The sequence below is a fragment of the Arvicola amphibius genome, chromosome 14 (assembly GCF_903992535.2).
Source record: "Arvicola amphibius chromosome 14, mArvAmp1.2, whole genome shotgun sequence".
NCBI classification, from domain to species: domain Eukaryota; kingdom Metazoa; phylum Chordata; class Mammalia; order Rodentia; family Cricetidae; genus Arvicola; species Arvicola amphibius.
This window is the reverse complement of record NC_052060.1, coordinates 15,413,759-15,439,510: the sequence shown is the minus strand read 5'-3', so window position 1 is coordinate 15,439,510 and position 25,752 is coordinate 15,413,759. Positions and strand designations below refer to the sequence as shown.

Below are 25,752 nucleotides of genomic sequence, written 5' to 3'. Positions count from 1 at the left end.
TTAAGGTGTGCATCACCACCCTAGCATGCAACTACTTTTTTAAACCTAAAATCTTGTCATCAACAAAAGTATCTTTTATATGTAATAAAGGTTTTGAAATACTCCAATATAATAAGGCCTGAATACCTTACTTAAAAAGATTGTAGATTATCTTCACAGTGACAGTAAAATAAGGGTTTTGCTTTAGTTTGGCTTGGTTTATCAAGACAGGGTTTCACTGTGTAGCCTTGACTGTCCTGGAACTCGCTCTGTAGACCAGGTTGGCCTCAAACTCAGAGATCTGCCTGCCTCTGATTCCTGAGTGCTGGGTTTAAAGGCATGCGCCACTACTGCCCTGCGACAGTAAACTATGAATGAATTCCAAATGAGACATATGTGGCAAAAGATATACCATCTTAAAAAACAAAAGGGCTAGAGAGATGATTCAGTGGTTAAGGGCACTGACTGTTCTTCCAGAGGACCCAGGTTCAAGCCCCGGCACCCAGAAGGCAACTCATAACTGTGATTCCAAGATCTGACATCCTAACACGGACATACACGCAGGCAAAACACCAATGCACATACAATAATTAAAAAAAACAGCACTGGATTGGACAAGGGGGAGAGGAAGCCATATGTAAAAAATGGAAGCAGAAAGACCTTGTTTAAAAAATTAACGTCAAATTAGAGTGGGTGGCAATGGGGACAGAAGCATGAAGTGATCAGAAGGTAATTATTCAGATTTGGTGACGATATAAGGCAGGTGAATGAGAAACAAATAATTCCAACATGGATAAATAATAATTGCCTTTGTATATAAGTTTACCCACCTGAAACACAAGTCTTTTACACACTATCAGAACCATAGTCCACGCTAATCCCAAGGTAAAGTACTAGAATACACTGTAAAGGTTCCAAATTAAAAACAACCAAACTCTGCAAAACCTAAATCTTAAATTTGAAACAATTTTTCCTTATAGAAAATGGTCAGCCACTTTCTGCGAGCTGTCTGTTGAGGTCTGAGAGTCTAGATCAGCTTCAAGAATCACAGCCCCTGGGGCTAGAAAGACAGCTCAGCAGTTAGGAGCAACTTTGCACACAATAATGAAGACCAGAGTTCACATCCCAGAGGGAATAGTAACTGGAGGATCTGTTTGGCTCTGGCTTCCAGCCTGGCTCAAAGAACATGAACCATCAGGAGACCCTGCTTCAAAGCAACCGACTGGGATTTTTAAAGGACACTGGATTTGCTTTACTGACCTCTATACATGCATGCATACACAAACATGTGAACATACAGACACATGCACATGCACACACAGATCAATGGAACTTTGGTTAAAAAAATGTCTAGCATTTGGAATGGGTGAGTATTCTTGCTGACCCAATACATATATTTGTATCTTCACAGTTATGACTATCAGATTTATAAAAGGTATAGCTAGTAATAATATTTACAGTGCAATTAACAGCTAAGTATTTTACATGGTGCTAAGGAACTTATATAATCTCATTAAAACAGAACAACCTCATTAAGTAGTTATTATACCTACTTAACAGGTGAGGAAATTGAGACACTTAGTAGCAGGGGCAAAGATGTGAACAGAGATCTGTACAAGCTGTGGGGTCTTGGGAAGCTCATCTTTAAGTTCATCTATTTCCCTGCATACACAATATGTAACCAGGACTGGAGGGATGGCTCAGAGGACCTGAATTCAATCTTTAGCACGAACATGGCAGCTCAAAACCATTGTTGTTACCAGGGGATCCAATGCCTTCTGGCCTCGGGCATCAGACATGCACACAGTGCACAAATATACACAAGGGCAAACATCTATACACATAAAGAGATATAAAAAATGTGTACTCAATCCTATGATATAAATGTAGTACAGGAGATGACCAAGTTCTACAAAATCTTACCATTAAGGTGTGCACACTTCCAGTCTTCCCCCAAGAAATTCTTCAAAGCAGAGAGCTTCATGAGCAAGAATGCTGGTGTTTCCATTAAGAGACGCGTGCATCATGAAATGCTTGTAAGAAAACCTACATCCAAGGCACAGTGTGGTGATCTTTAGACACTGAGGACCTGAAATTGTACTAAAGGCTGGATACGTGACACTGCACAACAGGCAAACCATTAGAGAAACCATGCTATCCAATGGGCATGGCTGAATTACTCATGAGTATGCATGACTTCACGACGTTACAGGCTTAACTCGAAATCATAAATTAAAATTTATCTACAAATGAACAGAAATTCAGTTTAGAAGGTTATTGTATTTCTCCACCCATCCTGCAAAAAGTCTAGAAACTGAAATTCTCCAGTAAAGTTCTTTTATTTGGATTTAACCTAAAATAGTTTCTCTCTGATAGAGAAATCTCCAATCCATAGACTATATTAGAAAAGTACTGAATTTGCATATTTCCAATAAAAGATAATTGCTTCATGCTTTGGGCATCTACCATGGTTACCCAAAAGCCTATTTCCAGTAAATATAACTAGCACAATACTGGAGGGTCCAGGATACATGTCCTGACACAGAAGGTCCGTGTCACTGTCAGGCGGCTTTAGTTTGCTGACTATTCACCTTGCTTGAGAACCACGAAAGTGCAGGTTTTAGCATACATGCCCAGGGAAAGGATGTGCCCTGCTGGAAACTCCATCCGATAGGCTTGCCAGAGCAGAGAGACTTATGCACGTGAGCCGGCAGGTGGGGGTCACTGGTTCAAGTAAGCCATTTTTGTCCTCAGTGGGCAAGCAGTGAGTGACAGCAACCAGAAAAGAGTCCAGGCACACAACTCAGCTTAGGACTTAATTTTCCACAGCTGCGAAAATAAAATAAAAAAAAAAGACCACCCAGTTAGCTGTAAGACAAATACGTGAGATTATATATTCTTATGACCATGAAGCAAGAACCATTTTACTGTTTAATTAAAAATTTATTATAAAGAATTTGCAAATAAAAAACACCATACAACAAGGTTAGCAGATACAAAGCTCCCACATCTCAGTAAACTTCTGTAGAAAAACTGCCATCCCCAGCTGCGGTGTTATCACATAGGACTATACACTTTCACTATCAATTCTGGTTTTGAATTTTTCACTTTCACTAACATTTACATTTTTAAAGATCTAATTTTGTGTTTGTGTTTTGCCTGCATGTATGTATGTGTATTACATGCATGCCTGACCAAGATCAGAAGAGGTGTCAGATCCCTTGGAACTTGAGTTATATAGATGGGTATGAACCATCGTGTGGGTACCAAGAACTGAACTAGTGCTCTTAACTGCTAAGCCATGTCTTCGACTCCCTCAACTGTATTTTTATGCACTTACCCATCATACACATACAAAAGGCTCATTACAAAGTGAATACTAGTAAAACTACTAGCTTTCCGTCCTTTGTGTCCTTTCCTCCATCGCCTAGTATTTACCTACAATTTTCCTTTGCACCTCGTGTCCTGTACACATCTGTACACATGTATCCATGCATAGATTTGAGGCTAGTATCCACAAGAGAGAAAACGTGCAGTTTTTATTTCTGAGATTGTGTAGCCTCACTTATTATACATCCTGTGTCCATCCATTTTCCTGCAACTTTTGTGATTTCATTTTTCTAGAGATGAGCACTATTTCATTATATGTGTGTACCAGATTTTCATTATCCATTCACCTGCTGATGGCCAACTAGTTGGTTCCACTTCTTTGCTACAGTGAATACAAGCAGCAATAAACATGGAGTACAAAGATCTCCGTGGTAGTGAATGGACCTCTCTGGTTATACACCCAGGATTGAAATAGTTGGATCATATGGCAGTTCCATTTTTTATTTTTAAAGGAACTTCCAAATTGATTCCTATAAGAACCATTTATATAGGGGAAGAAATAAATAGCAATTCCGAAGGAAAAAAATTAAATACTTTCAGTATCAAAACTGGATCCCTGCAGCTAATGGTCTGCAGGTTTCCAGTCATTCCTGTATTTCCCCAGGTCACAGTAACATGTTTCCCAAGACCACAATATTGACATGAAATTGAAAACTGGATTACTAATGTTTGCTCAAGAGTTCAGGCTTTTACTTTAGTGAAATGAGACAAGTTAAGCAGAAAAGCCTGCAAAGCTCCAAGTCCAATGTGGTCAAGAGCTGGTTCCATGGACGCACATAGAGTACTACAAGAAGTGACCACACGTACTCTTATGTTGAATCCTAGAAGATCGCTTATGACTCCTGAGACAGCAGAAAGGATGACTACTCTGGTAATGTTGTAGATTAAGGGGTTCATGGTCAGTCCATAGAGTCTAAATGGTGTGTCCAGCTCCTACAAAGACAGAGAAACTGAAATGAAGTATGGCTTCGCAACGGTCATCATTACTCCATGCTGGTTTTAAGTCTTGGGCAAGGATGTTGTTTATGGCTTTCCTTAATATCCCAGCTACTTTCAAAGATATCAGTGAGGTTCACTAACATTTCCATGGCCTAACCCTGTTAAAGGAAGGGAGCATTAAGTCATTAGTACTTTTTTATTGAAGTGGTGCCTTTAATCCCAGCATTTGGGGGTCAGAGACAGGAAGATCCAGAGGCTAGCCTGCCCTATACAGTGAATGTCAGGTCATCCAGGGCTATGTAGTTATACTGTCTCAAAAAAAAAAGAAAAAAGAAAAAAAGAAAGAAAAATAGAAGACATGAGTACCCATCAGAATCTAGGTGATGAGACTGGAAATTCATTTCATTATGCTAGTGCTCTGAACTGATACTGCCTAGCATTGGTCAGAGGTCTTTCCTAAGTAGTAAAATGGGAATTTAATGACTCAATTCAAAATGAGCTTAATTTACTTCATCTTTCTTGCACAAAAACACTGAACTGCCAGCAACCAGAGCTTGGGCCCTGTATACAGAGGCCTGGTAGGTGAGTGTCTGGTAAAGAGAACTGGCAGCCATGGCTCTTTACAGAGGTCAACAATAAGAGAGCTGAAGGTCTTGGGTTCACGATCAAAGACTTCAGAAGATGTCCAGAGCACCTGGACAACTCCAGTCTAGGCAAGCAGCTGTGAGTATGAGACAAGCAACTGCTTCTTGGGCCCAGCGCCACCAGTGATGTTAGTGTCTCTGGGAGCAGGGTTGAGGACACAGCCACAGGAGCCAGTCACATGTCAGGGACAGTGTGAGGCTGGAATATGTGCACCTGCAGCAGCCTCTTCACAGTGGAATGCATGGAGATGACGGGAGCTTGCCATGCTGGTGGCCACTCAGCAGGATTAAACACTAACACCCAGACAAACCCTGTCCACTGGCCAAGAGAGGTCTGCTTTTCCATGATCAAACTGGATCCCTGAGGGATATCCCCAAGAATAATCCAGTGATCTCCCAACCTCCACTCTATGAGACAGGTTCTTTTTCTGACCAGGAAGCCCAGCATGGTAATGGGAGCCATTCTCCCTAGCCTTAGTTCAGGGAGCTTTGGAAGAACTCTGGCCTGACCCTAGCCATGACCTCATCTACCCTTTGCTGTGCTGAGGAGCTGACTAATTCCCACTGCATGAGAGTGTGAGATACTACTTACCTTTAACAACTTGGTGGACAGCTTCAATACATTGTTTACTAGAGTGAGCTGTTCTTTCTTATTTGGCTTTTTTTCCATTTTAAGATATAAATTAATCTAAACAAAAGAAAGGTAAATTTTACAGGAAAAAATACATAAAATCTGGCAGAGTTTGAGAGTCATGTTCTCAAGTTAAATCTATTTTGAATCTATGGATTCAGCAGCTATGGAGCCATGTATTCTTCCCCATCCTTGAGCCCAGTGGTTCCCAACTTTCCTAATGCTGCAACCCTTTAATACAGTTAAAACAGTTCCTCACGTTGAGGTGATTCCCCCACAACCATAAAAGTATTTTCATTGCTACCTCATAACTGATTTTCACTACTGTTAAGAATAGTAATGTGCTTTTGGTGGTCTTAGGCAACCCCTGTGAAAGGGTCTTTAACTCCAAAGAGGTAGTGACCCACAGGTTGAGAACCACTGCTAGCACCACCTCTTTGATAAAGAAAAGCTACTTAGGGAAAATAAAACAAATCCTGATGAAACAATTTAAGTATCAAAATAATGAAATATACTAACATAATCAGCATTCAAATTCCTTGAATTCAAAGAATTCTTACTCTTCTCGGGATCCCCAAGTAATCTAATATCTTCAATAAACATTTATGGAGAGAAAAAAAGAATTGTTTTAACTTACTAATTCCTTATTTTTCCCCTAAAGGAAGAATTATCCACTATGGATCTGAGGCCAAAAAAAGTAAAATTCAAAAACAAATTATCCCAAATATTTTTTACTTAATATTTATGGCAAACTTGAACTTAAAAATCAAAATTAACCAAGAAAATGCATTATTATCACTCCATATTCACAGAAACATCTGTCAATCTTAGCATGTGTTCACATGTTCCCTTACTACCGATAACAAGTGTTCAGTGTAACAAGTACTTCCAGCCCATTAGCTCTTCATCCTCCCAGTCCTTGGCAGGAGATAAGGTGTCAAACTCATTTACATGTAGTGAGAAAGATAATTAGAGTGGCCACAGTGATGTGAGGTCACAGCTAGGGAGGCAGCTCCAGGCACCAACACCAACACCACAGTGTAACCTGTGACCACTCATCAGGCTGGGAGAACCCACCAATACCTGTTCCGTGAGCAGGATGGAGACGTTACTGTATTTCTTGTTGGTCTCCGACCCCAGCGAGGCCAGGCGGAGCAAGAAAAGCAGCAGCGCTGTCTCCCAGATCAAGAACTCCCAGTTGTAGGCGTCGTTCAGGAAGGTCTTGTGGCCCTGAAGAACCTAGCAAGGCCAGGAAAAGCTCAGGAATTGTCTTAACATCACAGACTTATTCCTGTGCCAATTTTAAAACATTATAGTAACCCACAGTTTGAAGATTCAAAGGAGAAAAGTTAAATATTCATAAGGTATTATTTTATTTACTTAGTTATCATGTATTTCTCCAAGTTTTCTAGGTTTTTTTTTTTTTTTTTCTGTTCATGAAAGATGGCAAAGGTCTACATGGAGCACAGGTAAGAAATGATGAACTTCCGGCTCCTTGGATCACCAGTGTGCTCACAGGGACATGGTGGCCACTACAGAGAGAATGAACTGCATGTGTCTAAGGAGCTCCAACAGTGATGGCCCTCACTCAGGCCAGTCCATTTTAGGAGTCAGATGATAACATGGCAGCACAGCTGCACTGAGTGCCTACCCTGTCTTCAGACTTTGCTTGAAAATTTATTGACTTCAAAGTTAAAAAAAAAAAAAAAACAAAAACCCTTAACTCAGGGAAGTTAGAATAATTTCTTGAAGAACTATCCAGAGAACTCTGGCAGAAGCCAGGTGCAGACTTGTAATAAACAGGCAAGCAGGAAGTCACCAAGCAGCTACACAAATTCTTCCCCTCCCTCCCTCCTGACTCTATGGTCTCACAGGACCCCATGAACTTCCACTAATGCCAGCCTTGGTTTGTCACTGATTCCCATGGCCAGAGGAACCGCTCCTGATCTCTCTAAAACCTGTCACCAATATCTCAGGTTCTTAACTCTGATTCTGAAAGAGCAAAGCTCTTTAGCTAAGTCTGGGCTGAGGTCACTATTATCAATCAGCTATAACCAGGATTAGGAAAGTCACACCTGGAAGCAGCTGTTGGGCCCTTTAAGAAAGATGAGCCTTACACAATTCCACAAATCACAGCTAAATGTTACAGACCACCCAGAGTCAGGTGTGGTGACATAGGCCTTTAATCAGACCTACGTGGGGGCTCTGTGAGTTCAAGGCCAGCCTTCTCTACATAGGGAGTTTCATACCAGCAAGGACTAAATACTGAGACTCTGTCTCGAAGGAAAAAAAAAAGATAACAAAATCCTAGAAGTACTGAAGAGAAAAGGAGGGGGGGGGGTAACCAGCTGGCAACCTAGGATTCTATTCCCACCAAACAATATCTTTCCAAAATTAAAGGGGGGTTAACTGGGGGCACCCACCTGTAATCCCAATACTTGGAAAGTAGAGGCAGGAGGATCAGAAGTTCAAGGTTATCCTCATCTACATAATAAACTGGAGGTCAGCCAGAACTACATGATACATGAGGCCCTGTCTCAAAAAACTAAAAGAAAAAAAAAAAGACATTTAAAATGAGCAAACTGGGAAAGAATTCATCTGCAGCAAACCAGGACTGACAGAGTACTAAGGAAGAGACTCAGGCAGGAGACAGTCCCGCAACAGACATGAATGGGCAATGGGGTGTGCAACTGCATCCGAGAAGTTACCAGCTACACAAAATAATGATTACAGCTTTTCAGCCTTAAATATATTTGTATAAATTTTAAATAACAGATAATGTAACAAAAGAATGGATAAATGAAATAAAGTGTTCTAAGACCTTGTCATTAGGGGTAGAGAGATGACTCATTGGTTTAGAGCACTGGATGCTCTTCTTTGGACCACACAACAGCTCATGACTGTAATTCCAGTTCCAGGAGATCCAATGCCCGCTTTAGGATTCCAGATGTGATACACAGACATACATACAGGCAAAACACCCATACACATAAATATTTTTTAAAAAAATCCTGTCATTATCAAGGAAACTATGCATTAGACTATACTGAACCAACCATTTAATTAGACTTTACACTAAGCTAATTTCTGAGGTCACTACTCAGACAATAGTAAACAAAAGTGGAAGCAACAGAGAAGACCAAATGGAATATTAATATCAATAAACAAAAGGCTGAAAAGAAAATAATAGTTAAGCCAAAAGGGAAGCAAACAGTATCTGTAGTTACAACAATTATTTTATACTTGAACAGATCAGGTACTACAAAAGACTAAGACTATGACATAGTATAAGAAACAGGTAACCAGGGGCTGGCAAGATGGCTTAGCAAATAAGGCTACCTGCCACTAACCCTGGGGAGCAGACTTCAATCTTTGGGACTTACACAACCCAGGCTATATAATTAAGGATGGCCTCTCTGAACTCCTGATCCTCCTCCTTGCATCTCTCAACTGCTGGGGTTATAGACATCTGCCACCATTTGAGGCTATTCTGATTTATATAATAATAATGTGTCTAAAGCAAGCAAGGAAAAAAATACTTAAAGTATAAACTGGCAACAAACAACTCGACAATCATAATGAGTTTAAGACAAAAAGCAATACCAAACTGAATAGTGACTTGAACAATGTAATCTGTACACCTAGAGAAAACAGCGTCTAGAGAACATTGCTCTCAGCACTGGCAGACACAACCCAAAGGGAAATGAAAGATTTAATAAAACGAAGCAATGCCAGGGAATAAAAGAAGCCTCTACCCATTTTAAAGAACTGAAACAGTTGAGTCTGTTCTCTGACCACTGTAGTTACCACTCACCAATTGGGAAGATGTGTGATAGGCCTGTTAACGTCTTACAATACAGAAAGAATAAACGTGCTTAAAAAGAAACTAAATGTGGAACAATTCAGACAGCAAAACTAACGGATAATAGATTATAGCCCACTAGGTAAAATCAAGGATGCATCAGCCCATAATTTAATAAACAGATAAGCAATAAGTAAACGAGGGTGAGAGCAGCGATGCTGAGGGAGAGTGTGGCAAACGCTACTTGACTCTTTCAGTGTGACAGCTTTACAGCCAAGGTCTCAACACTCCAGGTGTCCAGACTGTCAAAGAACACATTTAAAACCCACGGCAGCCTGCTCTAAAACAAATTAAAACAGACAGGAAACCTTTACCTGTGCACAACAAATGAAAGCAATTGAAAGCGTCAGCAAGAAGACGGACGACACCACCACATCCACTGAGCGCTGGGGCCCCCGCCTCTGTGGAGCGAGACACACGTTCATGTTTAGGGTACGGCCAGACAGCAACAGCCTCATACCATTAGCTTTGGGATGTACTACATTTCTGACAGAGCATTTTAACACATTCCAGGCATCTACCTGAAACACTAAAAGCCATGTTTTTCCAAATTAAGAGGTTGATTCATTAACATATTTTCAGCCTTATAGGATCTTTCCTAGGCAACAGTTCTTCCCTTCCTCTTCCTTCCCTTACAGCCATTACTATCTTTTCAGCACACCATGTCTCACATGGCATCCAGCAACTCTGTTAGCCACTGAACCATGACCAGTGACAGAAACCCCACATACTTAGCAACTGTGGCCAGAATCATCAGTGCACATGTTTTCCATAGCCCTGCAAGTATCCCATAATTAATCCAACAGCTCACCTTTAGATAGGAACGCAGTGATAACCATATTTTAATGTTCTCCACCTTTTTAAGTCTGAAGTGAGGTATTTCATATTTTCTGGCTTTCCTGGCAGAAGTAATATGGCTGAAGAGTTTTGCAAATAAAAATCTCTAAAGGAGATTTAAAAAAAAAATCACAAAATAAAATGTACATTGTTTAGGTGCATGTTCAATAACCATCAATAATATTACTGGTATATTTAAAGTGTTAGCACAAAATCAAAATTCTTATCCAGTAGTTCCCCAGGATAGCAGTGTTCACTTCAAAGCCCATCCCACATGAAGCACCTCTTCCAAATACGGCACATTCTCAATGCATGCAAGGAATATTCTTTGGAAATTTTAATGAATCCTTAACTTTCCCAGCTGCTAATGTTCATTCTAGCTGACTCCAGAATTGTATTTCCAGTCAGATATTACATTCCTTGTGCACATCCCCAATATAGGAAATCCTCAATACATAAAACTCATCATATTAGCCGGGTGGCGCACGCCTTTAATCCCAGCACTCGGGAGGCAGAGGCAGGCGGATCTCTGTGAGTTCGAGACCAGCCTGGTCTACAAGAGCTAGTTCCAGGACAGGCTCCAAAGCTACAGAGAAACCCTGTCTCGAAAAACAAAAACAAAAAAACAAAAAAACAACAAAAAAAAAACTCATCATATTTCAGTCCATTTCTTTCCTTGGCCATTTTTACAAAACTATTATGACTCTGACACTGCACTGCTATGGATAAAATGCAAGGCCCTGACGCTGAGCAGTCAGCATCATAGACTACTTTTTTCTACACACAGGCTTCAGCAAAACTTCAGATGACATGGCTGTTGCCCTCATGGCTGCATAAGACCAGACAAGATGGAGAGCAGGGATGGGTCCTTTTTCATCTGTGCTGTACCTACTGAGTTTTCTCCCTCTAGTTAATGACCCCATACCCACACTCATGCAAACAACCTAATAAAACAATGGAAAGGAGACTTGGTGAGAAGAAAAGGGGTTTCTGCAGGAGTGAGAGGGGAAGATAAGAGAGGGTAATGGGTGAATTGATCAAAATATGAAGCCGCCAAAAAACAGAACATTAATATAATTTTAAAGATTTCAGATTATAACGTGTTTTTCAAATGCCAACAATATGAACATTAAATGTACAAGTCTCAAAGTCAAATGAATAAAATGACTCAATGGAGTGCCAAATGGAGGCAGAGGGGCCAAACGCTGTCTGTCCATCCACTCACCTGCTTATATGTTCTCTCTGCCACACACATCATGAAAAAAAACATCCAAGTAAGACACAGTCTTTCAAAAAAATTAATTATAGACAAAATAACAACAGGTGTGACCGGTGGTGCACCACAGAAGAGGGTCAGGACCTCCTCTGCTGAGATGGACTTTAGTTGGTCAAAACTCTTCTCTCTGAAAAGCCGATATAAAAACGGGAAAAATGCTAAGCCAATGGTGACGGCGTTCCCCAGCATCTGATAGCCGACTCCTTGCTGGTAAGCATTGACCTGAAACCAGATTTAAAATGTCCATCAGTACTACACAGGGAAAGAGAGTATAAGTACCAGAAGTATCTATCAATTACAATTTAGAATAGTAAAGATGAATCTTAAAAGGAATACACATAAATGACAAAGATTTGGTCTGGCATAAGAGCTAAACATGTCAGAGGCCCTGGTTTCAATCTCCAGCACCAGGGCTGGAGATATGGCTCAGTGGTTAAGAGCATTGCCTGCTCTTCCAAAGGTCCTGAGTTCAATTCCCAGCAACCACATGGTGGCTCACAACCATCTGTAATGAGGTCTGGTGCCCTCTTCTGGCCTGCAGGCATACACAGACAGAATATTGTATACAATCTCCAGCACCAAAGAGGGGATGATGTCAACAGACTCAAGACTTGCTACAAACTAGGCTTCAGTCAATAAGTAATGACAGCAGAGCAAACCTGAGCATCTAATGATGCAAAGTGTAAAGTCCACCAACAAAAGACTACTTCAAAATCTGTTTCCAAATCAAAGTTACAAGTTGTCATAATTAGGATTACTTATTGCTGTGATGAAATAACATGACCAAAAGCAAAATGCGGAAGAAAGGGTTTACTTCCCCTTATACGTCCAGGGAAGTCAGGACAGGAGGCAGGAGCTGATGCAGAGGCCATGGAAGGGTGTTGCTTACTGGTTTGCTCCTCATTGCTTGCTCACCCTGCTTTCTTATAGAACCCAGGGCCATCAGCTCAGGGATAAAACCATCCACCATGGGCTGGGCCCTCTCAAATAATCACTAAGAAAATGCCCTACAACAGGATTTTATGGAGGTATTTTCTTAATTGAAGTTCATTCCCTCTTCTCAGATGACTTTGGCTTGGGTCAAGTTGACATAAAACTAGCCAGTACTGTTAAATAGATTCTCACTGAACAGCCCATTCTGTGAGTGTGTTTTCAGAGACAGAAATCAGAAGCACAGACTCTTACCCTGCTCATGATGATGCCGCTTATCTCCAACACAGACATGTCCGTCTTTTTGCACTCATTTCCTTCCCAGATTATTGCACTAACTCGCTCAGAGGCAGGACTTGAATTCTGAAGCCAGAATAAATGGTTCTAGAAAGAAAGATACAAAACAGTCTCTATCCATTCCATCTTTCCTGATAGTTGTTCTTTCTAGCCAGCTCCCAGAATTCAGAGTTTAGTTTTATCAATACATTCATTCTCTATCTCAAAACCTATCATTCTGAGAAAGACCTGTGTGGAGCTAGGATCCTGAATGCTCAAGGCTCTCTAAAGGTATGAAGGGCACGCAGTATAAAGGAAAGCAGCTCTAGAGCCACAGACTGCACCAGGAGTAGCAGAAAGTGAGGCCATACAAACAGCTGGGATATTTTGAGGCCTTAAGGACAGGAAAAAACATAATGGCCCAAAGGCAGAAGTGGTAGTCACCATGACACCATCCCCACTCTCCTCTGCTGGGACTGTCTTATTGACGGGTATCACTTCAAGAGTATTTTCTCCAACTGGTCCTTACCACACCCTTGAGCCCAACTTTTCTCTGAAATCAGAGAGTGTTATCATCCATACCATTGTGCCCACAAACTAAAGTGAAGCTTCTAGAACAGGAGCACATGGCAGGTATCTGCTATAAAGGGAGGACATGTGGATGACTTCTTTTTATACCACAAAAAGATGATGAACATTTACTGATTTCACTGATGTATTCACTATATACATCAACTGTTGTCAATATCCATCAAGTACCTGCTGCAGGACAGGCTTCCAATCAGGATACACTGCAGCACTGCATGCCTGTACTCTTAGGACTCAGGAAGCTGAAGCAGAGGATAGCAAGCTTGAGGCCAAACTGGGCTATATAGCAAATGCCAAGCTAGCCTGAGCTACAGGGCAAAAGGCCACATGGCCTTGCAATCTAGTAGCTTAAAGACTGCTAAAGGAGACACAAAGTCACTAGAGAGCATGCCGAGGGAAAGAGCGCGTGCTTGAGAAGTGCACAGGAAAGATTCCAAAGGAGCACAGAACTTCAACCAAGACCTGTCTAGAAAATGAGGAGTAAGCCAAAGAGCAAAGGTGCTTTCCAGACAAAGGTGCTTCCCAGACACAGGTGCTTCCCAGACAGAGACGGTATGCAGAGGTTCAAAAGCACACATGGGCTGGTGCTTCAAACACCAGCAAGAGGTCAGCTGAGTTACTGTACACAGATACCAAGCAGGTAAGGAATGAAGCTGTGTTAGAGCAAATAAAAAAAAAATGACTGCTCCCCAGAAGTCCAAACATAAATGCCAAACCTTTTCCATGTCTTCACTGGCAATAAAAACAAAACAAAACAAAACAAAAAAAAAAACCCACTGCTATGTGCAAGGCAGTTTTGAAACAGGCAAAGGCATAAAAACCAAAGAATTATTACAATTATTAGCCATTCAAGACTGCCATGAGAACCAACTGCTAATCCTCCCCACCATTAATGGGGACACACAAGCACCAGCCCCAGGGCTTCAGCAGAGGTGCACTGGCCCCCGAGGAGGCTCACACTCTTGCCATTACTCTAGCTTCCTCGCAGTATTCCTAAGCTATTTTAGCATGTGACAAGTGGCTACAAATAAATTCTACAGATGTAGAATGAAATCAAGTATCTTCTAAAGAATCTATGATTCTAGACTAAAATCAAACCTGAGATCAAAACTATCACTTGATTTGTGCTTAGAAGAGAAGAAAGCAATACCATTTCTGCATAATTTTTATGAAACATGAAATTCAATATATCATAAAACAGAGTACCAATCAAACAATGCCACTCAGGGAAAAAGAACAGTAAAGATCATCTGAAGGAAAATGAGAAAAGTATTATGAAGAGAAATTCAGGTCAAGGAAACTGCAGAGTATTCTCAGGTTCTCATCTCAACATCCTCTCTTACAAGCTATGCTCAGCTTCCCCATCTCTACACTGTGGATGACAACAGTCCCCTTATAAGACTGCTGTCAAGTTAAATACCACGATACAGTGGCTGACAAATGCTAAGAATGAGTATCAGTATCTGTTCTAGTTCTTTTTCTGTTGCCGTGGTAAAACACTGACCAAAAGCAACTTGGGAAGGAAAGGGTTTATCTCACCTTAAAACTCCCAGGTCACAGTTCAAAACTGAGGGAAGTCAGAGCAGAGACTCCAAAAGAACGAAAGCAAAAATTACTGGCTTGCTCTGATACCTTTCTTCTATGACCCAGACCTACCAACTCAGAAATGGCACAGCTCACAGTGCCCTCGCACATCAATAAGCAATCAAGAAAATGTCCCACAGACTTGCACATAGACCAATCTGATGGAGGCAATTCCACAACTGAGCATCCCTCTTCCTAGGTGACTGTAGTTTTTGTCAAGTTGGCAAACACTAACTAGCACACTGTTTTAACAGTTATCCTCATGTACCTGCTGAAAAACATCTTCTTTGGGGTCACGTTTCGTCCCTGAATGAAGGGTATTTACATGAGTCCCCTCACTGTCACTGGTGACAGATGACCGGCACTCTGGGCCATGGAGAAGGTCATCCCATAACATATCTTCGGTCTCTGAGTCATGGCGGGTACTTTCTGAGTCTCTTCTTGACATGTTAAGGCTCCGAGAGCCAACACTCACACCGGACCTAGAACCCTTTAAAGGAAAACAAAAAAGGGAACATGCATAAATTTCAAAGTTATACTGAAACACAATTAAAACCAATCACTCATAGCAAGGGCTGGTAAGGTTTTATAAGTTGATCACCATGTCTTTGCTAATTTCCAAGGCATCATATAATAAACATAATAATGCAACTTAATACTTAAATGTCAAACTCCAGTGACTCTTGATGATGACTAATCTTGATTGTCAACGTGACTACACATGGAATCAACTAAAACTCAAGATTCTGGGCACTCCTGTGAGGGATTTCCTTAATCAGATTAACTGAAGCAGAAGGACTCATCCTAAATCTGGGCCACATCACCTAATGGCAGCCCAGGTAAAAGGAGGAAGTCTTGCCTTTTCCTGCTTGCTTCACTCTGTCAAGTCTATCTATTCTGTTGCTGCAGCTGCTCTTAAATTCAACATCTTTGGAATTTTAACACATATGGAAGACCAGAAAGCCCTTCAGTCTTCCTTCAGATTCCAGCATCAAACTGGTACTGCTGAGGCATCCAGCCATATGGATGAACAACCACCAGATTCTCAGTCTTTCTGTCATAAGACAGTCACTGATGAACTACTCAGACCACAGTCTATAAGCCAGTCTTAAGAAATCTCCTATGTACCATATGTGTGTGTGTGTGTGTGTGTGTGTGTATATATATATATATACATGCATGTATCTACATATACACACACATATATATCGCATATATCTACTACATACATATATACTTATATATTATGGAAATACATATAAATGTATGATATATATACATATATACACACATATATATGTGTGTATATATATATAGATATAGATATATAGATAGATAGATAGATAGATAGATAGATAGATAGATAGATAGATAGATAGATATCCCTGCTTTCAGTTCTGTTCCTTTAGAGACTACCTGGCAAAGTGGGACTTTAAAAAAATTTCCTCTACGTAGCTACTACCAAAACATTTGACTATTCGACTTAGATGTGCTATGTGTTGAGTGATTCCTGGACACACACCCTAAGGACCTGCCCAGATACCAGACTAAGCCTTTTGAGACACTCTGAGCTTAACAGAAGAGCTTGCTTTGTTCAGGGCCCAGCCCAAGTATGTTCAAAAATAACCTGGCAGAGAAAAGCAGAGATGGTGCAATACACCAGCAGTACAAAAGGAAATATGAAACTTTTTCCATAACCCCAATTGCCTGTTCAAACACAGCAAAACCACAGCACCATCTAACTATGCTCACCTATAAAGATCATGTTCAAATATACCCTGCACTCTCAAAATCAGACTCCACTGCTCCTGCCTTTTAGAGGTCCCTCTGCTAAAGTCTGTCTTCAGATGTGCCAACCCCACTGAAGATAAAACTCCATATGCCAAATGAGTATTAAGCAACCATATCACTTAAGAAACCAGACTGGAGAGATGGCTTAATGGTTAAAAGCACTTGTTCTTGCAGAGGATGTGGGCTGGATTCCCAGTACCCACATGGCAATTCCTAACTCTAGTTCCGGGGGATCTCACGTTCTTCTATGACATATGCAGGCAGACACGTGGTGCAAAATCATACACATGAACAAAACACGTATACATATAAATACATTTAAAAAATTAAAAACCAACTTAGTAAGTCTCTCTCTTCTCTTTCTCTTTCTCTCTTTTCCCTTCTCTCCTTTGCACGTGTGACTAGAGTCCAGAAATCCACCTTTCTCTGCCTCCCTGTTCCTGGCATTATAAGCATGTTCTACCATGGCCAGCTTTTTCTTTTTTTTTTAACATGGACTCTGGGGATTAAATTCAGGCCCCATGCGTATGAGGCAAGCATATTACCAAATGAACCATCTCCATGCCCAAAATAACTGTCCTCCTGAGCAAAACCTATGCCACATCTAAAGCTTTGCTTCTTTTATTTTATATGTATAAGTGTTTTGCCTGCATGTATGTATGTGCAACACATGCATGCCTGGAGCCCTGATGCCAACAGGGATCAATGAGGGCAAAAGATCATGAAACTGGAGTTGTGGGTGGTTGTGAGCCACAATATGGGTGCTAGGAATTAAACCCAGGTCCTCTGAAAGATCAGTAAATGTCTTAACCACTGAGCCATCTCTCCAGCCCATCTTTGATACTTTGAAGATTAGAGAAAAAAAATGAAAAAAACATTTTATTTCCTTTCTAGGGGTGAGCAGTTATCTCAAATTGAGTAAACAGAACTGAAAGCAAACTAAACACAAACTTCATAGAGTCAAAAGAAAGGAACAGATAAAGTCATTACACATAAGAAGACATCTCAAATTCTGCTCTTACAAAAGGATGCTTTACCTGGCTGAAGGCTGCTGATTCGAATTCTGATTCAGCCAGACTATCTGAATCCCGTACTATATGACACCATCTTGTCGTGGTTTTCTTTACCTGCCAAAATGAAACCAACAAACAACAGGAAAACTTGTATTTTGCTGCTATCCAGTGTTTATGGTACTAACATCCAAGCTTTGTACACAAAGAGAAAATTACCTGAGAGTTGAGGTGCCTTGAAAGTATTGATTTTCTATTCTTAACTTCACAACCATTGTCACTTGACGCCCCTTCCACACTCCTACGCAATAAGATCATCTGTGTCCGAGCTTCACCATCCTCCTCGCTTGACAGATCATCTGAAATTCCATTACCCAAACGCCTATACCCCTCCTACAAGAGAAACAGCATCTCACAATGGACAGCAAAAAAACACTCCAGGAAGTTGTCCATGTAAAAGCAAAATTCACAGAATGGTTCCCAAGAGATGAAAGGAAATTAAACCCAAACAACAAGTTTACTTATTACTTGATCTCAACATTATTTTAATCTCAACATTTTTAAAATTTCAAAATTAAGAAAACTGGGCATTTGCAACTCTGAAGTCGAAAAGCGAGGCCGTGCAGTGACAAGTTCCAGCGCAGGCTCAAGTCAAACCCTACACCTCGTCACAGCTCCCAGCTAGTGACTGAGGCTCAGCGTCCTCATCTCAAAAGTCGAACACAAAGAACCTACCTCACAGGGCTGTTGTAAACAAGGAAGTCACTTAGAACAATGCCTGACTGCAGTGATGGATTAATAAATACTAGGCTAATGAGAGAATAGGACAGAGGAAGAGTGGGATGAGGGATAAGTATCTCCAAAGATATCTGGAAAAGCTATATGGAAACCTGTTGCAAGCAACCTAAAATAATAACCAATTTTGACGATATGATGAGCTTAAATAGAGTTACCCTTCACGAGGAGGTTCATATACCTCCCAGAAGCCTTGGTTCTCATCAAACAATGAGCCCAGAGCCAGGTTTGACATTCCTCCCTTCAAGTTGTTGTTGGGGGCAAAACTTGATGGTTGGACCCTAGTGCTAAAGAAACAATGCACTTTGGTCACAGGACTTGGAGAAATCGATCTGGTAGTGACCTGGAAGCTTACTCCTTACTAACTAGCTCACAGAAGGTGCTATGTAGGCTTCTAAGAGAGAAAAGTCATCGAGAGTCTTACCCAACTGAGCGCCCTGAGAACCACAATAACAACTGATCTGGCAAGATTTGCCTACTGGTGCAATGCTGGTATGGATATTATGGGAACAACCTACTGGTTTCTGATTGATAAAGCCCACTCCAGAGAAGAGAATTCTAGTCTAGTACTATAATCCTGTGTCCAAAATTCTACAGATGGGGAGCTCATAGGCCCTTATTATTTTCCTAAGTGGACACAGTTATCAATTGCCTTCTAAATATCTCTGTGCCCAAGATTAGTGAAGTTGTCAGTCCTCATCAGAGAGGCTTCCTTTTCCAATGGACATTTGTTAATATAGACTCATAAATGGTCAAAGCAGACTAAGTGTCTGGCGAGTACAGCCATAAATGGACTGTCTATATCACACTACCCTCCCCTAAGGCTCAGGGACCATTACTGAAGAGAAGGCAGAAAGAGGCTAAGAGCCAGAGGTCAGAGAGGACTACAGCAAAACAGTATCTTCTGGATATGACAGGAACACTATACTGGTTAACTCATAGCAGCTGTGGCAATGCCCAAGATCACAACAGTCAATACTCCAGCATGAGGTGGGAGGGACATTAGCTGACAAGCTTCCTGTAGATGATGGCTGCTGGAAAAAAGGCCTGTTTTCTCTAGGGCTATGGTCCCTGGGATGTTATTCACGTGCCTATGCTCATGTTCACACTGGCAGTACTAATTGGACTCAGTGGGTTACAAAAGAAGAGAACAAGGATGATGATGACATAAAGCTAGGAGGGAAATATGGGCAAAGGGGTTGAATATACTCAAAATATATCATGTGCACACATCAAATCCTCAAAGAATAAAAATATTATATTTCTTTAAAAAATAAAATGCCCAAGAATAAACCTTAATAAAATAAGTATTAGATTAAATGCCTCAGTTCAAGACTAAAAAAAAAATTCTAAATGACAAAACAAAGTATGTAGCTTTAGACACAGAACAAACTACCTGCATTAGACCTAGAAATTTCCCAAGCCCTTACTAAACTGATCACTGCCCCTAGAAAAGACAAGGTCCCTCTACACTGCTCTGTGTTCTTGCAAGCTGCCCACCCACCATGAAGGCTGCTAGTAGCGGAAACAGTAAGTTCTCGTATTGGCGCATAAGTTCCAATGCTTATAACACTTCCTTGTTCATAACCAGTGGCTTTACTTACTTACAGCTTGTTGACAACCTTACACACCTACGGGTATATAGTTTATGTCTCTAACACAGTCTCAGAACAGGAAAATTTTACACCAGACAAAAAAGACACTGTTATGCCCATCTAGAGCTTACCCTACGGCACTTTTCTCCATCCGAAACCTTCGCTTTCTCTCTTGCTTGCCACATTCTGATCTCTGGTCGACCCTGTCTCTTCTTAATGAAAGGATGGAGACAGCCTGAGTCATTGTCAGTTTCAGTCCCTTTGTTAGATACTAATTTCACCCTTTTAATCCTATTTTTTAAAAAAGAAAAAAGTTACTAATTACTTTTCTGAGAGCATTATCTTTCATGAAACAAAACTTTCTTCTATGGAGTATAATATATTACTCTGAAAGTCAAGAAAATTCAGAAATTGTATTGTTCAGATCTCTAGCTTGTGAAGGGTATTCAAGGGCAGAATATTCGCTCCCTCATAAAGATAGATCTCTCTCTGCTCACCTCTCTAGAGGAACACCCATTCCTCTCTCACACTGCCCATCAATGCACTTCACAGCACCTGTCTATAACATTCGCTGTCCTAAACTATAACCATGCTTCAGTACCTTAACCCTTACTCCGTCCACTAAGCTATGTGACTATGTAATGTCTGCTAAGCTACATGCCAGATGCAATAACCCAGAAGGAGTTTACCTTACTGTGACTTCACCTTCCTACTCCTCCCTTCCTGACTACGACAATCACTTAGGACATGGACCGCACAGTATCCAGCATAACTCAAACACTTCAAAAGAAAGAAGAAGAAAAGAAAAAGAGAGAGAATGTTTCTCTTCCTTTCCCTCACCTCTTCTCTCTTTTCAGAGGATGGTGCAGAACCCGGGCCTCACACGTGTTCACACTAGGCAACTGCCCTACACTGATGTATCTATACCCTAGCCAGAGAATACTTTTTCAAAACCATTTCTGAAAATAAATGCTAACAAAAAAGTAGTAATTATCCTTTTAAACATACTATACAGAGTGAAAAAAAATGTCACATGGAACAAAAAAAAGTAATAAGGGGAGTGAATACATCTCTAGAACAATGTGTAAACATAGTTCACATTCAAAAAGGAGATTTATTCTTAAACTCACCATCCTTAATATAAGAAAAAACAAGTGCCTGAGTCATCACACTGGTGCTCTTATGACCTGCATAATTACAAGTGAGTTATAGTTTCTCTTTAATCCATTTGTCTTTCTATCCTACAATCCACCAACAACAGGCTTCTCACCACATCCCATTCCTTCCTCATGGGTATCAACTCTCTCTAAAGACCCCCATCTTTTTTAAATTCGCTTTTCTGTAAAATGTTGGCTAAGGCCTTTAGCCTTTCAGGGGGCTTTTTGCAATTGTAGTCTAAAAAGTCATTAAAATCAAATGCAATGAAATGCTGAGAGCTGATTACTAGTTTTATAGATAACATGAAAGACAGTAGAGATAACAGTTTGAGTGAATAAGTCTTTGCAAACCCTTAAAACTCACAGAACTATAAATCAAGCTCACTCTATTTACACCTACAGCCCAATTATCATAGAGACTCTGCCAACAGTAAAGGGAACACAAAATCAGGTAAAATTCCAATAAAAGAGACTCCCACCTGTTGCCAAAGAGAGTCCCCCAAAACCCACCAACACTGGGTGCAGACTCCAGAGTCTCTACTGCTCTGACTTTATCAGAGGAGTTGTTTCCATTGTCTCGGCTCCCATCACCATTTACAGCTTTTCGTAATTTTCTACAAAAAATATTTCAATAATTTCAGATTATTCAAGACCTTTTCTATTTATGCCCATAACATGCCTTCAGAAAATTATGCTAACAGACTATTTCCTGAAATCAAACATAGTTAGACTCATACACCAAGGACAAACGACCATAGGGCATTTTCTGATTTAAGGACAAAGCAGAGTCAAGATCAAAGTCCTGTGCTATCGATTTGTTCATCCACTGCAGAAATGGAATGGTGTCCAGAACGGAATGGGAGAGAGTATCATACATGGCCATGAGCTCTTCAAGCACCCACCACACGAGCCAGACGATAGCATTGCTCTCCCTGTACATCAGCTGTCTACCCATCTAACACATTTAATCAGGAAACAACCAGCAACGGCACCTATCATTCCCACTGACATTCTACGATGTTAAATGATTTACATACATGACCCGATTCTACTGTAGACCCCGCCTATAAATCAATGAGACACAGCACACTGATTGGTTTCTTTAGAAAATACTAAATTTATAGAGACTCTCTTTAAAAGCAAATGTTCTAAAAATAACATTAAAAACTAAATGTGTTAGAATTCACAGAACCAAATGTCAGTGTCTTATTTATTAGTTGCCTAAGTAAAGAAATCTAGAAATAGTCTGAGGAGAGAACAACTTTTGGAAGCTAACACTGAACCTACTACTCCGAGAACATCAATACTCCAACCTCCTATAACACCACACAAGCAACAGAAGCCTAAGAGTCGTTATCTAAACAAGTCCAAAAAGTGGCTTGGGGTTGTTGTTTGTTTTATTTTTGTTCTTATTATGTAAGTCAGGTTGTCCTGGAACTCAGTACATTGACCAGACTGGTCTCAAACCTGAAGCAATCCTGTCTCTACTTTCCAAGTGATAAGCATGAGGCCAAGTTTTAGTTACATACTTTTGAAAGAGGTCAAAATGTTGGTAGTGTTAACCCAATGTGCTGAAATCCTTAACTATAGTAAATTTTCACATTTTTTTTCTTTTTGATTTTTTGAGACAGGGTTTCTTTCTCTGTGTAGTGTTAGCTGTCCTAGAGCTTGCTCTGTAGACCAGGCTGGCCTTGAACTCATAGAGACCCACCTGTCTCTGCCGCTGAGTGCTGGGATTAAAGGTGTGCACCACCATATATTACCACCAGTCAAATTTTAAAGAGAATGTTTCTCAGCCAGGTGGTTGAGAATGTTTCTCAACCTTTAATTCCAGCACTCGGGAAGCAGACACAGGCAGATCTCTAAGGTTAAGGACAACCTGGTCTACAGACTGAGTTCTAGTGCATCCAGGGCTACACTTGTCTTGAAAAACAAAACAAACAAAACATAACAAAAAAAGAAAGAAAGAAAAAGAAAAGAGAGAGAAAGAATGTTTCTCTCCCTTTTCCTCGTCTCTTTTCTCTTTTCGGAGGATGGTGCAGACTGAACCCGGGCCTCACACATGTTCACACTAGGCAAGTGCCCTACACTGATATATCTAGACCCCAGCCAGAGAATACTTTTTCAAAACTATTACTGAAAATAATGCTAATGCCGGTGGTGGTGGCTCACGTCTTTAATCCCAGCACTAGGAGACAGAGGGAGACAGATCTCTGTGAGTTTGAGGCCAGCCTGGTCCACAAAAGCTAGTTCCAAGAGGACAAGTTCCAAAGCTACAAAGAAACCCTGCCTCAAAAAAGAAAAGAAAATATTAACAAAAAGTAGTAATTTCCTTTTAAACATACTGCACTGAGTGAGAAAGAGGTCACAGGGATCCAAAAGGTTAATAAGACTTCCTAGCATGAGGGGAAAATGAAGCAGCACTCATCTGCAAGTCAAATATGCAACAAGAAGAAAGGCCACCACTCGTCAACCTCCCACCTTACCTTCTTCTCCTATTCCCATTGTTCCCTGACGGCCTGGCTATCTGAGTTGACACGATCTGACAGTGGACAGTTCCCATGAGGAGCATAAGGCACAGCGGTCCGAGCACTTCACTCACATTCACAATAGGCATCATGAGATATAACACAATCGCTGTTACTGCAGAGAATTGAAAATGCACAGTACTAAAAAGCACACTCTTGTAATTATGCATGCTGCTTCCACAAGCTGTCGTTTCTAAAAGGACTAATAAAAATAATTTCCTAGATATCATGCATTTGGATATTAGCTGAGTAAAAATTAAAGTCACAGATTGCTGGGTAAGTAAAAAATAACCTACTGGAAGTATTCTGCAAACTGGTAGCATGATAATCCAGGCATCCCTAAAGGGCTTCCACTACAGGAAAACCAGATGCCACAGGCAGCAGACAGTTTTAGGTGTTTTAAGATTTATTTTTACTTACGTGTAAGAGAGAGAAAGAGAGAGAGAGAGAGAGAGAGTGCATGTGATTAAGTGTGTACCTGTGTCTGTGTCAGGTCCTCTGAAGCTGGTGTTACAATGGCTATGAGCTGCCCAACACGAGTGCTGGGAACCACACTCAGGTCCTCTGCAAGGCAGCAAGTGCTCTTAACTGCTGAGTTCTCTCTCCAGCCTCCAAAGAAGGCAGTTCTGAATTACTACTCGACTCAAAGAAAAAGTATTTCCCAGGGCCCAATGATATCTGGAAAGCAAGTACCAAAGCTGGGATTTGAACCCAGGAATTAACTACTGTGCTGTATTGCTTCTTTCTATTGCATATATGAGATTTTCAAATAAATATAAATGAAAAGTAGAGTAATATCAAAATTATCTATAGAACTTCCACTACAAACAAATTCATAGTCTTTTAAACTTTAATGTATGGTAACTCTCCTGTTATTGAGAGTTAGTTGCTGGTGGAGAAAAAGTTAGCACTAACCCAATGGATGAATATCCTTTTTGGATGAATCTTCAACAAATTCTGACCAAGGCTAAATTTCAAAGAGATGCCTAACCCCAACAAGCTAACAGTAGAATATTCACTAACTGCATCCCTGCAGATTTGTGAATAGAGATAGAGTCTCTATAAACTCTAGAAAGCAAGCACCATACATAAACAAAATGGAATTTCATCCAGGCATCTTGAATATTTTATTCTCTATTACTTTAACTCCTACTCTTGCAGATGTGTCTCATGCTGCTTTGCCTTGGTATTGCTCAGGCCTGCTGTGTGTTTTTCACTCAGTTTACTGTGAGGCTCTTCAGCCACACCTCATACTTTCCTTTCCCTCCTATTCTTGCATCTTTACTTCTTTCTCTCGTTCCTATCACCATCCTTTTTACTTTATTCATAACCTCCCATAGACTTAACAATTCATCCCTGCATCTGGAGGGGAGAGGAAAGAGGTCTTAACTAGAGGAGGTGATAGAACACTTGAGATGTGAACGTGGGAAAGGGGCTGAAAGGTTTGTGCAGTAGGGAGGTGAGAGAAAGATAGGAGAGAAGATGTGGTGAAAGTGATTTAACCAAAACAAAGTTTGCCGGTGCCCCAGACCCAGGCAATAAAGGCAGCAATGATTGGATTGGGTTCAGCAGGTTTTAAACAAAAAGAAAAAGACATAAAAGTGGAAGAGGTAAGCACTGAAGGGGTTCCAGGGGGAGTTGAATGGAGGAAATGAAATTCTCAAATAAATAAAAATGTTTTGTAATATATAATACATATTTTATATATATATATTTGTTCAAGATTAATTATGTAAAATTTAAAAAGCACAACTATCTCATTAGTATTCAATAGGCTTTCATTTTTTTATTTTAATAAGTTTATTCTTTTAACCAATTTAGACATTGTTTCTTACATAGAAGGCCCACAAAATAAAGAAGAATACACAAGATAGCCAAAAGTAGGTTATAGCAATTTACTTCACATAAGAACAGTATATCTCAGGCCTAGGATTTTCATC

At 40.5% G+C, this 25,752-nt stretch overlaps 1 protein-coding gene across 4 annotated transcripts in view; it reads right to left on the bottom strand.

Annotated features, from left to right (window-relative positions):
* Positions 1 to 2,299: 2,299 nt before the first annotated feature.
* The window catches only part of Phtf1 (putative homeodomain transcription factor 1), a 42,452-nt gene continuing 18,999 nt past the window's right edge, over positions 2,300 to 25,752 (bottom strand). For 3 of the 4 annotated variants that reach the window (XM_038310993.1, XM_038310995.1, XM_038310996.1), the window contains 14 exons: positions 23,771 to 23,927; positions 21,764 to 21,898; positions 20,259 to 20,418; positions 17,957 to 18,130; positions 17,765 to 17,854; positions 15,205 to 15,426; positions 12,744 to 12,872; positions 11,508 to 11,780; positions 10,257 to 10,388; positions 9,760 to 9,846; positions 6,667 to 6,822; positions 5,545 to 5,640; positions 4,177 to 4,302; positions 2,300 to 2,808 (listed from right to left, as the gene is read on the bottom strand). In XM_038310993.1, the coding sequence (XP_038166921.1) occupies positions 2,788 to 2,808; positions 4,177 to 4,302; positions 5,545 to 5,640; positions 6,667 to 6,822; positions 9,760 to 9,846; positions 10,257 to 10,388; positions 11,508 to 11,780; positions 12,744 to 12,872; positions 15,205 to 15,426; positions 17,765 to 17,854; positions 17,957 to 18,130; positions 20,259 to 20,418; positions 21,764 to 21,898; positions 23,771 to 23,927 (1,958 nt within the window). In that variant the 3' untranslated portion in view covers positions 2,300 to 2,787. The remainder of the gene's footprint in view (positions 2,809 to 4,176; positions 4,303 to 5,544; positions 5,641 to 6,666; positions 6,823 to 9,759; positions 9,847 to 10,256; positions 10,389 to 11,507; positions 11,781 to 12,743; positions 12,873 to 15,204; positions 15,427 to 17,764; positions 17,855 to 17,956; positions 18,131 to 20,258; positions 20,419 to 21,763; positions 21,899 to 23,770; positions 23,928 to 25,752) is intronic. The other variant, XM_038310997.1, reaches the window with a different exon arrangement.